Raw genomic sequence first — 16,839 nt, 5'->3', positions numbered from 1 at the left:
CATGTCTATAGAGTGTGTTAGACCTTATATGCTAACTGTTGTCATTATAGCTTATATATAGTGCAGTACACACATGGGGATTCCTGTGAGCGCAATTTAGGGTATTGGTGTTGTAGTGCGGTGGGTTGAAACGTAACAGGGAGCCAATGCACCCATGTAGAGACTGAGTTTGACATTTTGTAAAGATGCTAGATGAAGACATAGGGGACATACTGTAGACCAAGGCTACCCATGCTGGCGAAGTGCGTCACCGCATGCCAGTTGCAGGTCGGTCCCAGTGGTGGGAGGGGAGCGCGTCGATCGCCTCCGTGATGCCACCGGTGAGGGTTTAAGCGTTGACCGGGGGCATGGATTGGGGAGACGATTCCGGGACAGATCCGCCGCTGCAGGGATCATCATCATCATTTTCTTCAGTGCCCAATTTAGACTCGGACATAAATGCAAACGACAGTAGGCCTATTTATGAGAACGGGGCAGATCACCACAACATTGACATAGAGAATAATGCATCCCTGCGAGGCGCGAATGACCCCAGCGCGTACCCCGATTACCGGGGACTGGTCCGGCAGAGGTTCATCCGGCGGAGTTTGTGGTTTTCCGAGACGGAGGACCAAATGTTGGACCCGCCGGAGTGCGTCCACACCAGCCCCGTGCTCAGCAGCATCCACCTGCGCACGATCGTGGACCGAACTCGGACGCGGGCCCTCGGGACCTGTGCGGGGCTCCAGGAGGAGAGCTCCAGCGCAGACAGTGAGACGGGACAGAGAGACAGTGATGTGGGACAGGGAGACAGTGAGACGGGACAGGGAGACAGTGAAGTGGGACAGGGAGACAGTGACATGGGACAGGGAGACAGTGACATGGGACAGGGAGACAGTGAGGTGGAACAGGGAGACAGTGAAGTGGGACAGGGAGACAGTGACATGGGACAGGGAGACAGTGAGGTGGAACAGAAAGACAGTGAGGTGGGACAGGGAGACAGCTCCGCGGAAAGTGCGAATGGCGACGAGGAGAAGGACGGGAGCGCGAGCGAGAACGGGGGAGATGGTGCGCCGTCGGATGTCACCGGGAAAGCGGGGAGCGACGAGAACGAAGAGGACGCCGGTATAAAGGCAGTGTCCACCTCACCTGGCGGCCGCTTTCTCAAGTTCGACATTGAGATCGGCAGGGGGTCCTTCAAAACGGTGTATAAAGGCCTCGACACCGATACGTGGGTCGAAGTCGCATGGTGTGAACTTCAGGTGGGTTTATTATCATTTTCAAGAGCTCTTAGACACAAATCAAAGTGCAGCATCAATCAATCAGCCTGCAGGCCCATCACATCACCACTTTCTAAATGACAGGGCTGCTGCGTCCCATTCAACTCCTTCCATATGACCAGTCATCAGCTGTCTGAATGTTTTATACTGATCTGTAATATACTTTACAGGCCAGTATGGACAGACAGGTGGCTGGTTGACTATTTGCCTTTGGATTGCCAGGCTTACACTGCTGGCCGTTCTTATTATCACACACACACACACACACACACACACACACACACACACACACACACACACACACACACACACACACACACACACACACACACACACACACACACACACACACACACACACACACACACACACACACACACACACACACACACACACACACACACACACACACACACACACACACACACACACACACACACACACACACACACACACACACACACATGGTTATGTTGTAATAGGATTGATTATATAGTCTATGCTTGGTAATTCTTCCTAGCTCTCATGTGCTCATCTGAGGACAACCATAGGCATGCTTATACAGTACCACACTGGTGTGTATGCATATATATAATCCATACTGGTGTATACATAATCCATACTGGTGTACATAACCTATGCATATAAACATAATCCATACTGGCATATACATAACCTATACTGGTATATACATAACCTATATTGGTGTATACATAATCCATACTAGTGTATACATAACCTATACTGGTGTGTACATAATCCATACTGATGTATACATAACCTATACTGGTGTGTACATAATCCATACTGGTGTATACATAACCTATACTGGTGTGTACATAATCTATACTGGTGTATACATAATCCATACTAGTACATACATAACCTATACTGGCATATATACATAATCCATACTGGCACATAACCTATACTGATGTGTACATAATCCATACATTACTGGTGTATACATAACATATACTGGTGTACCTGTTTACGTAGCCCATACTGGTGTATACATAATCCATACTGGTGTATATATTATCCATATTGGTGTATACATACTCCATACTGGTGTATATATAATACATACTGGTGTTACATAATTTATACTGGTTTATACATAATCCATACTGGTGTTGTGATGTATACATAACCTATACTGGTGTATACATAATCCATACTGGTGTATACATAATCCATACTGGTGTATCCATAATCCATATTGGTATATACATAATCCATACTGGTATATACATAATCCATACTGGTGTATACATAACCTATACTGGTATATACATAACCTATACTGGTATATACATAATCCATATAGATGTAATACATAATCCATACTGGTATATACATAATCCATATAGGTGTAATACATAATCCATACTGGTATATACATAATCCATATTGGTATATACATAATCCATACTGGTATATACATAACCTATACTGGTATATACATAATCCATATTGGTATATACATAATCCATACTGGTATATACATAACCTATACTGGTATATACATAATCCATACTGGTATATATATCACCCATACTGGTGTATACATAATTGACACTGGTACATACAGTACATAATCCATACTGGTGTATACATTATCCATACTGGTAGCCTATTCACCAGTGTCCTTCTCAATTTATACCAGCTAATTATGTCTGGTTCGGGTTGGACTGGTTCAGCCTTAGACTTAAAGAGAGACCTCTGTCTTGCCCCTTCTCCATATGAATACGATATTTGATATTGATAGTAATACAGTTTCTATTTGCATTGTGAATGTACGGATGATATACTGTTTTGGTCTATAATCAACCAATTAATCAGTACTGATTAGACGTTTTGAGCTGATTGGTGGTGCGTTGGCAGACATGATGGCCATTATTGGAAATGGAAATGCATCTCAGTTCAAACGAACACGCCAACATTATGGGAAATTAGCTTACCGTCTTCACCAGAGTCAGACAAGAAGATAGATACCAATTTCCTCTCTGTGTGTTCAGTACAAAACTATCCGGTTGCAAGCTAGCCGAAGAGGATACGGACCAGCTAGCCTAGCTGTTGGCCAAAAACACCTTTCCCAGAGTTTTGAGCTAGGCTAGTGGTTCTTATCCGCTTCCATTCATTTGTGCTAAGCTAGACTATCTTGCAGCCAGATAGCTTTCTACTGAACGCACAGAGAGGAAATAGGTATCTATCTTCTTGTCTGACTCTGGATAGGGACCACTAGGCTAGCTTATAGCTCCGGGAGAGGTGTCTTTGGCCAATAGCTAGGTTCGCTGGTTCGTGTCCTCTTCCATTCATTTGTTGATGCTGCTGAGCGAATATTGAAGGGTGGCATTATTGAAGGAGGGCCTCACTGAAGGATCTAATGCCTTGCCCTTTACGCAAATACCTGGGAGGCAGTGCTTCACTGCACTGTGTGGTGGTGTTCTGTTGGGCCAACACTCGCTAGCTTGTTTTCGGTGGGAGAGTTGTGGATAAGGGATCTCTTCATAGGGTAGATTTAAGTAGATGGGTCTGTTTCTTATATCTGTAGTTTTATTGTAGGAGGGAGTAATAGCTTTTCCTTCTTATCATGAGCTCGGCCTAGTGGTTAATACTGTATCTACTGTACTCTACAGTATGTCATCATCACACAGATCAAGTGGGGTCTGCAGTAAACACTTAATTTGAATCAACCAACCAATAGTAGGATCTAACATGGTTATCATGTTGATTTCCCCGGTTAAATGACCATATGTTTACCATTTGGCAACTGTAGTTCTCACCCTTCTGCACATATAGGTTCCTAAAGGGGCACTTCACAAAAAAAAACAAAAAAACAAGGTGATTTATTTTGCACATAATCTCACACACATCCCAAAACAGTTTTGCACACATCCATTTAGTTAGCCAGTTATTGAGAGGAAATGAGTTTGAATATGGTCACCAGTGATGTCATCGGGGACATTTAATCCTTGTGTTGTGTTAATTACAGCTCCATGAAGTGATGTAGATCAAAACATGGCAATATCTAGTCTTATAGGGAACTGCTACCTTATCATGTCATTGAGCTGTAATTAACACAACACAAGGATTTAATGCCCCCGATGACATCACTGGTGGCCATATTAAAACTAATTTACTCTCAATGACTAAATTAATGTGTGCAAAACTGTTTTAGAGTTGTTGGACGTGTGTGAGATCATGTGCAAAATAAATCAGCATTGTCAGCAAGTGCCCTTGAATTCAAATACAACAGAGCATGGGAGAGGATCTGAAGTGTCTGGACAGCTGTAGGTGAGAGAGACAGGCAGTTCACAGGTGCTGCTGACACGTATTGAGTCCGGTAATCTCTGTATTCCTGTGGTAATCAAATGATTAATCTGTTCGTGTAACATGTAGGAAGTGGTTGTCCTTAATGCTGAACCTACCTGAACCGTAGTAGGCTAAGATTTCTGCAGTAGTCACAGTGGAAAACACTTGGCAGTAACTACCGGTAGTACCGGTACATTTAACACAGACATTGTCCACATTTTAAAGGAACACACCAACATTATGGGAAATGTACTTACTGCAAAATGCGTCAAAGATTACCGGTGGGTGGTAATCTGGTCGTTGTAAACAGCGACTCCTACAGGTCGGTCAGGGCGCCTGCACAGCGAGGAAGGGATCTGGGTGATGTAGTGTGCCCTCCCACGCGTTACACTCACCCAATGCGAGTCCTCACTGCCAGATCAGAGGAAGCATGTGATAGACTTCAGGGCTCCCTAGACCGGCAAGTAGGGGGCAAATGCGCGCAACGACCAGGAAGGGGAGTGGGGAATTGTCATAACGACTAAATTGGGATGCATGGGAGGAAAAATACAAGAAAAATAGGAGGAGAAAAAGTGGATAAAAAAAAGAGTCAGACCTCTCTGTGTGTTCAGTAGAAAGATATCTGGCTGTAAACTAGCCTAGCTTAGCACAAATGAATGTAAGAGGATACGGACCAGCTAGCCTAGCTGTTTAGCTAGTCCTAGCTAAACTGTGGTGCTAGGCCTAACTGAAGCTAAACTGTGGGTCGGGACGACTCCCTGTCCTGTCGCTTATACTTTAACTAAAACGCAACGTGTGCAATATCTACAACACTCTTCGGCAGCAGCACGTCTGCTTCTTTGTTCACGATGTCTCTTTAGCATTAACTGGAAGCTAAGCTATCGCATATTCCATTACTAACCCGCCTCGTGACTGGGTTTATATTCCGCGTGCTTAATGTCTGGAGCTCCGGCTCCAAGCGACCTCTTGCTTCTCTGGAAAACGATGGAAGAGTTACACAACGTCACCGTGAACACTGTAGAATGCAAGGAAATAAAGTTAGACACATTGAATTATTGTTAGACATATTCAGGTGTCTACATTAACATGGAGGGTATTAGTATTATATTAGTATTCGAATAGTTCCCAGTGACCATCGAATAGTAATTTTGTGAGTTTTGCCCACCTCTAGTGCTTGCTAGAGATGTGATTAATAATTCTTCGGGAAACAATTCACTAAGCACGGAGAAAAGCCTAGAAAACGACTACTTGACTAAAAAAGTCTTGGTTGACAAAAAACGACCCATTAATCGACTAAAAAGAGGCGGCACCTAATGCTCACTAAATAAATACCATTAATCGACTAAGAGGAGGCAGCCCCTAATGCTCACTAAATAAATAATCTCAATGCCTATTAGGTCTACTGTAGAGAGTGTTTTCTATTCAATAGTATTGAATGATATGGCATGATGTAGCAAAAAAAAACAAAAACCCAATGTTTCAGATCTTTTCTCTGCTCTGCAGCACTACATACTGTCTGACGTTAAGGAGATAATAGTGCCGATACTAAATAAGAGTCTATCCCCCTGTGGTATTACCATGCAGATGTGTCTGAAGAGAGAGAGAGAGAGGGAGAGAGAGAGAGAGAGAGAGAGAGAGAGAGAGAGAGAGAGAGAGAGAGAGAGAGAGAGAGAGAGAGAGAGAGAGAGAGAGAGAGAGAGAGGGAGAAAGAGAGAGAGAGAGAGAAAGAGAGAGAGAGAGACAGAGGGAGAGGGAGAGGGAGAAAGGGAGAGGGAGAGGGAGAAAGGGAGAGGGAGAAAGGGAGAGGGAGAGAGTCCTGCTGACGCAAGTCTTCTGCAGTGAGAGATAGTGGGCAAGAGAGGGAAGGAGAGAATGGGAGAGAGAGAGAGGCAGAGGGTGGGTTCATCTGAGGATAACAAGGAAGAGATCGCTCCATTGTCTCATATGCTGCACTGCAATCCAATGAAAAGAAAAAAAGGGAACACAAGAAAACACCTCTCCATTAGATACAAGCATCAATGCTGCTAAATATCCATCTTTTCTATGAGCCAAAAGGAGATTTCAGAAGAAAAAATAAAACGTGCCACACCCTGTGTCGATAGGAATACAAATTTAAAAAGACAGCATCCTCACTCAGCCCAGCCTTCCTGTTGCGTCCTTGAATCACCCTGCAGCATAAGATCCTGAATAATTAGGCTACAAAGCTGCCTAGAATATACAGTGTGGGCAGGTGGGAGGTAGGGTGATATATAGTATTTCGTGACGGGAATATTGCTTAGCAATACTAGCCGTAACCTAAGACGTAGTGGGCTACAGTATACGCTGCATAGGTCACTATGGCCTGAGAAGGGAATAGGAGTCGGAAGCTTCCTTTACTAATCAATGCTAGCAGATTAGATTAGACATTAGATTACCGACATTTCAAACACTATTTGCAGAGTCAGACTCCCTGTTCCCATTAAAATGTGCATTTTAGAGAGAAAGAGAGAAAGGAAAAGGAAGAAAGACAAGAAAAGAGAGGAGCATTACGTGGCATTCTCAGAGTTGATCCTCCTAAACTCTGTTTACCCTCTTTTTAATGTGGAAAATATCAGTTTGCCTATACCTTTTTAAGTTGATGAAAAATTGTCCTGATTGAAATTTCTAGTATAGATTATAGTAAGTAGCAATCAGATTGATGCAAATAACATGAAAATAGGGTATTTCTGGGGGAATAGTATTTTTGAAAAATATAAATATTGCCATTATTTTGTATTAGGGCTGCAACAACTAAACAGCTAATCAACAACTAATCAATTATAAAGACATTTGGAACATGTCAAGGGTCTGTGTTAGGATGCACCTCCATAGCCTGTTGAAGCCCTTCACTGCAAAGCAATGCCTGTTAACACTTAGTTTGTGTTTTATGTTTTTCTTTATTATCATTCAAACGATTCAGTACCTTTTAGCCTTGAACAGGTTTTTGTTTTGAGAACAACAAAACACCTGCTATGTGCACTTTATAAAAAAAAAAAATATTTTGTGCACTCTTGGTGTAGAGCAGTTTATAGTTTGCTTTTGTTTTAACTGTTAATTTGCAAATAGTTTGATTTGACACTTAACCCCTAATTGCTCCCAATGAGCAGATTGGCACCTTGCATGGTCGCTTCCGCCATCGGTGTGTGAGTGTGTGAGTGAAAGCGCTTTGGATAAAACCGCTATATATACTGTAAATGCACCATTTACTATTTAATAGAAGTAATAATAGACAGATTAATCGGTGATCAAAATAGTTGTTTCAGCCCTGTTTTGATTGTTGACGATTAGTGTGGTTACCTTGACCGTCGACCGGAGGTTGAGTTTATTCTCACACGACATCACTGGGCTTTCTGTGGTGTCAGAGTCATGGTTTCTGCCACGGTGGACAGAGAGATAAAGAGGCAGAGGTGTGAAGGATCTTTACTGTCAGCTGTTCTACTATTTATACAACAGCTCAGGGAAGACGGCGAGGGCCAAAATATTGATCCTGCGTGAACTCGCTCACCCAGAGGCTGTGCACCCAGGAGGTGGACCGTTTAAAATCCCACTCTTGGATTCTGTATACACTATCAGTTGTGGATAAAAACTATTCTGGTTGGGTGGGACTTTCAGACCCCAAATAACGCAAAATACCGGTTCCTTTTAATTGATTGATTGATTGATTGATTGTTTGGATGATTCTGCACAAATGTTAACACAAAATAGACAGGTAAAAGCAATGACACCTTCAAAATCTATTTAAGATTGAAATGTATCTGTCACGTACCCCCAATATTTGTATCAAATCAAATAAATGTATATAGCCCGAGATCACAAGGCATTGCCCCCATGGGCTGCACAGTCAAGAAGAAACATCAACGGACCAAGAACAAAAACTAAAACAAAACCACCATAAAATCCAGATATGGATTCCTCAATGAAGATATGGAACAACTAACTAAACCCTAGCATATACATGAAATGAAACACATACATACATACATGGTAGCAATAGTAACTAAGGTACATGTTACATACGTACATACATAAAAAAAAATATATATATATATACAGTATATAAATAGAGCTAAAACAACAACAAGAAAGCATAGGAAGACGTGTCATGTCTTTTTTGGGTAAAAGAAAATAGATTCAACCTAGAGAAATAAATTATCTTCAGTGGTGAAGGTTGTGCCGGAGATGGAGCTATAATCTCATTCTGCATCTGTGTTTTGTATTTATTGTTTCTGTTTAACATGCCCTCTATGACAATGTCTACCCATATGACACATAACCATCTCTGAATTCTCACAGCAGATTCATTGAGGAATTTTACCTCTCTTTAGGTGATGCGGAACAACCTTTAAAGGGACAGGAGATGGGACATGTTGCTTTCCGGAGAGACGGGAATCGTTAAATAGGCAAAATCATCATGGATGACATAATGGGCTTTAAGGGTGCATAAAAAGGGGGCATAAAAAGAAAAACCATAAGAATGCTTGTAATTATTGGGAACATTGCGCATAATCCTTTGCCTGAATGTACTACTGCCTGAAAATGTGGTCATGACGACTCACCACCCTTGACGCCGGTCATCACAGGCTTTACTGTTTCATACACAGCGGTTGAAGAGAAGAGTAAATGCTTTTAGACCCTCATGCTTCACCCACTCAAAATACCAAGGCTGTGTTCAGTCCAAACACGGATTTGTCCTATTCTCACAGCTCTGCTGCTTGAAGCTCAGCATGATGGGAGAACCACAGCATGGGAGAACTACAGCATGGGAGAACCTGAGTGGCTTAAAAAAAACGTTTTTGATATAACAATCCCCCTTAGAAGAAGAAGATGAAGATTTACTTTATTGTCAATGTACACAAGGCAATTTAAATTTGACTTTTCATATCCCTCCTAGTTACACATACATACAGTCCTCATATCCCTCCTAGTTACACATGCACACAGTCCTCATATCCCTCCTAGTTACACATGCACACAGTCCTCATATCCCTCCTAGTTACACATACACACAGTCCTCATATCCCTCCTAGTTACACGTACACACAGTCCTCATATCCATCCTAGTTACACATACACACAGTCCTCATATCCCTCCTAGTTACACATACATACAGTCCTCATATCCCTCCTAGTTACACATACTGTACACAGTCCCCATATCCCCCTAGTTACACATACACACAGTCCCCCACACATGCATTTCATCAGAGGTCAGAGTGCAGGGTTACTAGCAGTGTGGCGCCCCTGGAGCAGTTTTGATGTTCAGTGCCTTGCTCAAGGGCACTTAGGCAGAGATGGTGGGCACGTAGATATAATACCAGCCACCCTTCAGTCACTAACTCACAGCTGGAATACACCCTGTGGTGGGGACCGAACCAGCTACCTTTCGGTTACTGGCCGGCCTCTTTAACTCTAGTCTAGGCCATCCTGCCTCACCTTATTATTTGAGAGCAACAACTTGAGAGGAAACAATAATTAGGAATGATACTTCTTAACCACTATACACCTTTGTGTACAATAATGAATATTCTGATCTGTAGATGTGAAAATACGCAATTTGGAACTTTCTAAACCCATTGTAAATAAGAATAGATTAGATTAGATTTAGATTAAAATGTATTGTCATCGCACAGCACAAGTACGGTACAATGAAAATAAGTTGGCATCTAAGCAGAGTGCAAAAGTAAAGTGAACAGTGAGTAAAGTGAATAACAACAGTGTAACAAGTGATTAAATGGAATATATATAACAAAGCTACAGAGTAAATATGCTAATTATTATGTATATAGGTCTGAATTACACCAGTGTTTACTAATATTACCAACACAAACAGCTACAAAATGCAGTGAATACTGTAAAATAACCCAAAAACATCATATTTACAGTTGTCTAGTATTAGTCCCCATATCAAGAGTCATTCTTTTGGTGGTGGGGCCGCCCATTTGTATTTGAATCACTGATTGGGCCTTTTATGTTTGACTGCTGAATAGGTCTGGGTATCGCCACTGATTTCCCAAAACTATTCGATTCAATTCAATGCTATAAATGGTTCACGGAACCCTCTAACATGTTGCATTGTAAAAAATATCAATGTTTAGTTTACATTAAGAATTGACTCTCAAGCAGTCTCAGTAAGTGGTTTCGTAGATTTGTTGTATTTCCACAATATTTCACCTCCACATTGCACAGTTTACATATATATGGCTTTGCTTTTGTCCAGCTCTTCTCTGTCGTCATGTTTTTGAAATCCAAAATGCAACCAGACATCTGCCTTTGCACCTGGCGGTGACTTGAGTGATGCTTTCACTTGATCGATGTTTTTAGATTCAAACACGTTGCGCGAGATGTGGACATGAGACGACCAGAAGGGAATTGGCATAACGACTAGATTGGGGGATGGGAGCATTTTTTTATAAAAATGTTTAATAATAATTTCGATCTCGCCGATTATGAATCGATAATCTCTCATTCAAATGAAGATCGGTTTAGAATCGGGAAATACATTTTTTTCAACCCAGCCCTGCTGCTGAAGTACGTGTCCACTGACAAGGCTCTGAGGTAACCGGTTGAGGTGGATGTTGGTATCCATCTTCGTGTTCTCCTTACCTCTTCTCTCTCTTCATCTTGATAATACCTCTTCCTTTCTCTCTCCATCTCCGTCAGGACCGGAAGCTGTCCAGAGCGGAGAGACAGAGGTTCAAAGAGGAGGCAGAGATGCTGAAGGCGCTCCAGCACCCGAACATCGTGCGCTTCTACGACTTCTGGGAGTCGCCTGTGAAAGGGAAGAAATGCATCGTCCTGGTGACGGAGCTGATGACCTCAGGGACCCTGAAGACGTGAGTGTGTTAGAGGTCAGAGGTCAGGTGACGGAGCTGATGACCTCCGGGACCCTGAAGACATGAGCGCCGATCAAACTAAACTGATCAAATGTCAAAAACATCTTCCCCGCTTCACTGTTGTGACCATACCGTTTCAAATGTCCGCCACTGTCTCGGACCAATTGAATTAGATTCATCAGGTCCGTCCTATTGGCTGACATGTTTCAAGTTTCAAGTTCAAAATGAGGTAGAGATGTAGTGCAAATCTTTTAGTAATAAATAGATAAAATATGATGTAGTGTATTTAAAGTGTCTAAAGTGAATGTTAAAGGTGAATGTTTAAAGTGAGTGTGTGCATGTGGATGTGTGTGCAATGTGATTCACCCAATCTTCAGGTAGAAATATTGGGGGTTTATTAAATCGCATCTTATAATAATATGCGATAATATGACAAAGTTAGTGTACTGTACGCGTGAATACTTTCGGCAACCAACATGTCCTTCCACGTTGCTCTGATTGGCCAACGTTGGCCAGCGCTCTCCTTCGTGAATACCAGCGCTCTACGCTCGTTCCCTACGCCGCCCATGCGCATGAGGCTCCCCCCAGGTGCTCGTTTACATGCTACGCCGCGCATGCGCATGAGGCTCCCCCAGGTTAATATGCGACGCGATAATCCCCCTGGTTAATAATAATAAATGGGCATCACAGAACACGCCATATTAGCAACGCTGGTTAATAATAATAATAAGCGGGTATAGCATGATAATACCTAGCTGCATCAGATAATACCTACCTGCATCAATATACGCCGCGCTATATACTATATACTCCAACGCCTATATGTAGAACATGGTACAGTAAGTGGGGAGTGTAAACATTTATAATTAAAGACAGTAGAGCTTGAGTACTTTCGATAGGGCTTTGATTCAAACCGGTGCATGAGATGAGGTTCTATATGTAGAACATGGTACAGTAAGTGGGGAGTGTAAACAGTGATTCAAACCCCCTCAATGTACAGTTTCTGACAGCTGGGCTGTGTTGTCACGTGAAATAACGTTATGAATAAAACGCGAAATAACATTATATAACGTTACAATGTACAGTTTCTGACAGCTGGGCTGTGTTGTCACGCGAAATAACGTTATGAGTGAATCTGGTAGTTGTTTTGATAAATATGTATTCTACGGATTCGAACATAACATTACATTTCGCTTGGCGTGTGAGTGCCGTCAAAAAGAAAATGCGCATGCGCGCGTTACCGGCGTAGGGGGAAAACGAGCGTAGAGGGCTGGCCGATCGCTGGCCAATCAGAGCAACGCGGAAGGACATGTTGGTTGCCGAAAGTATTCACGCGTACAGTACACTACTTTGGGCAAATTTTCGGATACAAACATTTATTTTGCGATATACAAAGAAAGATAGCCCAATACATACACAAAAGAAAAACAACAACAACAAACAAACACAGACAGAGCTTCAGGAATCTAACCAGTACTATAGTTAAAATGAAAAGCTAAGAATGCATCAGGGTAATGGTATGTGGGATGAAAGACTTAAATATGCTTTTTGTGGCTAGAGAGAGAGAGAGAGAGAGAGAGAGAGAGAGAGAGAGAGAGAGAGAGAGAGAGAGAGAGAGAGAGAGAGAGAGAGAGACATCTGGAAAATGTTTAATGACAGTTATTTCCAGCCAGGACACTATAAAGGTAATTGTCTTTTTCATTTTGGAGCGTTTATTCTGAATTCTTGAACGTCTTGGAATTCTATTGTACAGTATGTGCAATATCAGACACCTGAAAGGGTAAATGCCTCAGGAATACACCTTTTTCCCCCCCAGATAATAATAATGAAAATGAACAGGTCACTTCAAGGATAAACTAAACAGACGATTATTGGAGGAAGAAATGTTCTAATAACTATTAACAAAAAGAAAAAATGCATCGTATTAACGAGAAGGCAAGAGCCCTGGAAATGTCACCCTGTCAGAAAACCACTGAATACTGTCTTTGTTAAAGGAACACGCCAACATTTTGGGAAATTTGCTTACCGTCTTCCCCAGAGAGAGACAAGAAGATAGATACCAGTTTCCTCTCTGTGCTTTCAGTAGAAAGATATCTGGCTGCATGTTAGCCTAGCTTAGCACAATGAATGGAAGCGGACAGTGCTGGTTAGCCTTCGGGAGAGGCATTAGTTGGACAATGCCTAGGCTAACCGGCACTGTCTGCTTCCATTCATTGTGCTAAGCTACAGTAGGCTAACGTGCAGCCAGATAGCTTTCTACTGAACGCACAGAGAGGAAACTGGTATCTATCTTCTTGTCTCTCTCTGGAGAATCCTAATTTCCCAACTTGTCCAAAAATCCAACTTGTCCCACAGGTATCTGAAGCGCTTCAAGGTGATGAAGCCCAAGGTTCTCCGGAGCTGGTGTCGACAGATCCTCAAAGGCCTTCACTTCCTGCACACCAGGACCCCTCCCATCATCCACCGAGACCTCAAGTGCGACAACATCTTCATCACGGGCCCCACGGGGTCGGTGAAGATAGGCGACCTGGGCCTGGCAACGCTGAAGAGGTCCTCCTTCGCCAAAAGTGTCATCGGTCAGTCCACATCGGTTAGCTGTCAGATGAGTTTGCTTTCGTGCTCTGACACTAGGTAGCCCTACTTTAGATGAATGGTCACAGTTTGGAAGGGTTTTCTCAGAGAGTCTTCAGGGATAGACTTGGTTGAAAGGCTACTACTATCTTCCTTAGTTCTGGTTCACTGTGCGGTCATTTAATAGGAAGTAAACATTATGAACTTATATATTCAGAGATTTATTGTCCGTCCAAAGGCTTGATTCAGGGGTTCCTAGTGTGAAGGACCTCCTTCATCTGAGAGTTAGCCTATGCTAGCGAACATCACATTGTGCCAACTCCTAAATAAAACAATGTTAATGTTTTTCTTTCACTTTTCTCTGATGGTTTACTCTCTTCCTCACTTCGTCCCGCCAGGTACCCCAGAGTTCATGGCTCCGGAGATGTATGAGGAGCACTACGACGAGGCCGTGGACGTCTATGCCTTTGGGATGTGCATGTTAGAGATGGCCACCTCCGAATACCCTTACTCAGAGTGCCAGAACGCTGCTCAGATCTACCGCAAGGTCACCAGCGTGAGTCCAGTTTCAATGCTCCCAACTCATTACATTGCTATTTATTACTTAATAATGCTAATGACAGTGCTAGAATGATATAAAGTCCTGAAGAAAATACAGTATCTATTCTTATAGGATCACCAGTTTTGGGGGAAACTACTCTAAAACTGTAGTTTAAACAAGCTACTAGCTACCATACTAAATCTGAACTACTTTGTCACACTACACACTACTTAGTAGCTGAGCTACATCCGAACAACATTATGGAAAATTAGTTCTATTATATTAGATTACATTAGATTAGATCAGATTCGATTTGATTCGATCACATTAGATTAGATTAGATTAGACTAAAATGTATTGTCAGTATACAGCACAAGTACTACAGTACAACAATGTACTGTACTTGTGCTGTATAATGACAATACATTTGTAATATACAATGTAAACGTGATTAAACTGGGTATAAAATATCTAAATTAGTACTACTGAGTATAGTGCTAATCAGATGTATGTACAGAGTTGTAGTATTAATATGTACAGTGATACAGGTATAAAGACACTATGGTAGTAAGTCGTATGTACCATCTGAGTCTGAATGGAATGTCATGTAGGTGCATGGAGCAACAACTATACTGACATAGGGTAAAGTGTGGGTGTGTTTGATTTTTCTGATCAGCAGGCAAACCTCAGTTATGTCCTGAGTTAGGTTCCCAAGGTCAGCCCATGTTACCCCACTTATTAGAGAGCTGCACTGGCTTCTCATCGCTGCACAAATCCACTTTGAGGTCCTTGACCTGGCATACCGCGCAGCGAAGAGAACAGCTCCTGCCTATTTCTGGTCAAGGGTCTCTAACTACACACCCTCAAGACCCCTCCGCTCTGCATCTTCTGGCCGCCTCAGACCCACTCCTATTAGAGCTCCGGGTGGGTCATCAAAGAGAAGCCGGCTATTCTCGGTCCTTGTTCCACAATGGTGGAATGACCTTCCCACCACCGTCAGGACAGCCGAAACCCACCCAATTCTCCATTGTCAACTAAAAACACACAAATATTTTTAAATTTAAAATGTAAAACTAATTTGCACTGTCTTTTACTATTATGCACTCTGCTACTGAGGAATCTACCTTGTCTATATTACTACCTACTATGCTAACATGTCTATACTACTATGCACTCAAGTCTGTAGCACTCAAGTTCAACACTGTTTGACGAACAATCTTACTGACCCTTAGCTGCCAGAGTTGTACCCTTCCTGCTGACTTGTTGTACAGAACTTGTAAGTCGCTCTGGATAAAAGCATCAGCTAAATGACTAAATGTAAATGTAATGTAGGTCTCATTCACATCTAATTGGACAATGCGGCGGGAAAAAAGAGCCCTTAGGCACGAGGGTTATGTTTTAGGGGACAGGGTGCAGTTGTCAAGGTTGAATACGAAAATGCTAATATTTTGGGGGGAATGTAGTAATTAACTATCTTAACTATGTAATTACTTTATGACCCAAAGTAATTACTGATTAAAAAAAAAAAGCATTAAAACTATATTTTTATGTATTTAATTAAACGACCACCCAACTACGGAAAAATGTAACTAAACTTGGACGTTAACTAACGACACTGAAGACAACGTGTATTACATAACATTTGATACTTTTCAACAAAGTAAGCAACATTTCCCCCATTAGTGTGCATAGTTTGCATGACAGACAACATAACTCTTCTCAATTGAGGCATTTGTCTCAGAGACTCCCATGTTGAGTAGTGATTTATCTGTCTCCACAGCAGTAGAGATGTCTGGGACACACACACACACACACACACACACACACACACACACACACACACACACACACACACACACACACACACGCACACACACACACGCACACACACACACACGCACACAAACATACTTGGGGTACGGTGGTCATCGGCTAACCATTATATTGATTTGGAACGTGACCACCGGAGAAGAGTATCATTGATTTCCACTATCGTTTGGGATTCAACCTCGTGAGGATTACAACTCGGGCCTGCCTCGTGGACGGGGCTGGCTAGCTGTCATTAATGCTGTCGGGCATTTGGATTACAACTATTGCTTTTGCTGCTGATCAAGGGAGTTTACAAGAACCGACTCCTGTATCTGGAGTCTCTTTATTCCTCATTGAATCAGACTGAGTATCCGAACATTCCTCTACCCTCCAGGCCTTACACCCCCGGAGGGAACCCATTGTCTCCAGTCGGTACCGGTGTTGCCCTATATAATTGCTACTATACAACAGGTAACGTCAGCTTAGACCC

At 42.4% G+C, this 16,839-nt stretch overlaps 1 protein-coding gene across 3 annotated transcripts in view; it reads left to right on the top strand.

The window, feature by feature from the left end:
- The first annotated feature begins 1,115 nt into the window (after positions 1 to 1,115).
- LOC311230941 (serine/threonine-protein kinase WNK2-like) overlaps positions 1,116 to 16,839 on the top strand; it is a 76,444-nt gene continuing 60,720 nt past the window's right edge. For all 3 annotated transcript variants that reach the window (XM_084317395.1, XM_084317394.1, XM_084317393.1), the window contains exons 1-4: positions 1,116 to 1,241; positions 11,256 to 11,428; positions 13,784 to 14,004; positions 14,398 to 14,555. In XM_084317395.1, coding sequence (XP_084173521.1) covers positions 11,307 to 11,428; positions 13,784 to 14,004; positions 14,398 to 14,555 — 501 coding nt within the window. In that variant the 5' untranslated portion in view covers positions 1,116 to 1,241; positions 11,256 to 11,306. The remainder of the gene's footprint in view (positions 1,242 to 11,255; positions 11,429 to 13,783; positions 14,005 to 14,397; positions 14,556 to 16,839) is intronic.

Source organism: Notolepis coatsorum (assembly GCF_963971535.1).
Source record: "Notolepis coatsorum genome assembly, chromosome: 6".
Classification (NCBI taxonomy): Eukaryota; Metazoa; Chordata; class Actinopteri; order Aulopiformes; family Paralepididae; genus Notolepis; species Notolepis coatsorum.
Note: the sequence above shows the minus strand (reverse complement) of the source record. Positions and strands in the feature narration are given on the sequence as shown.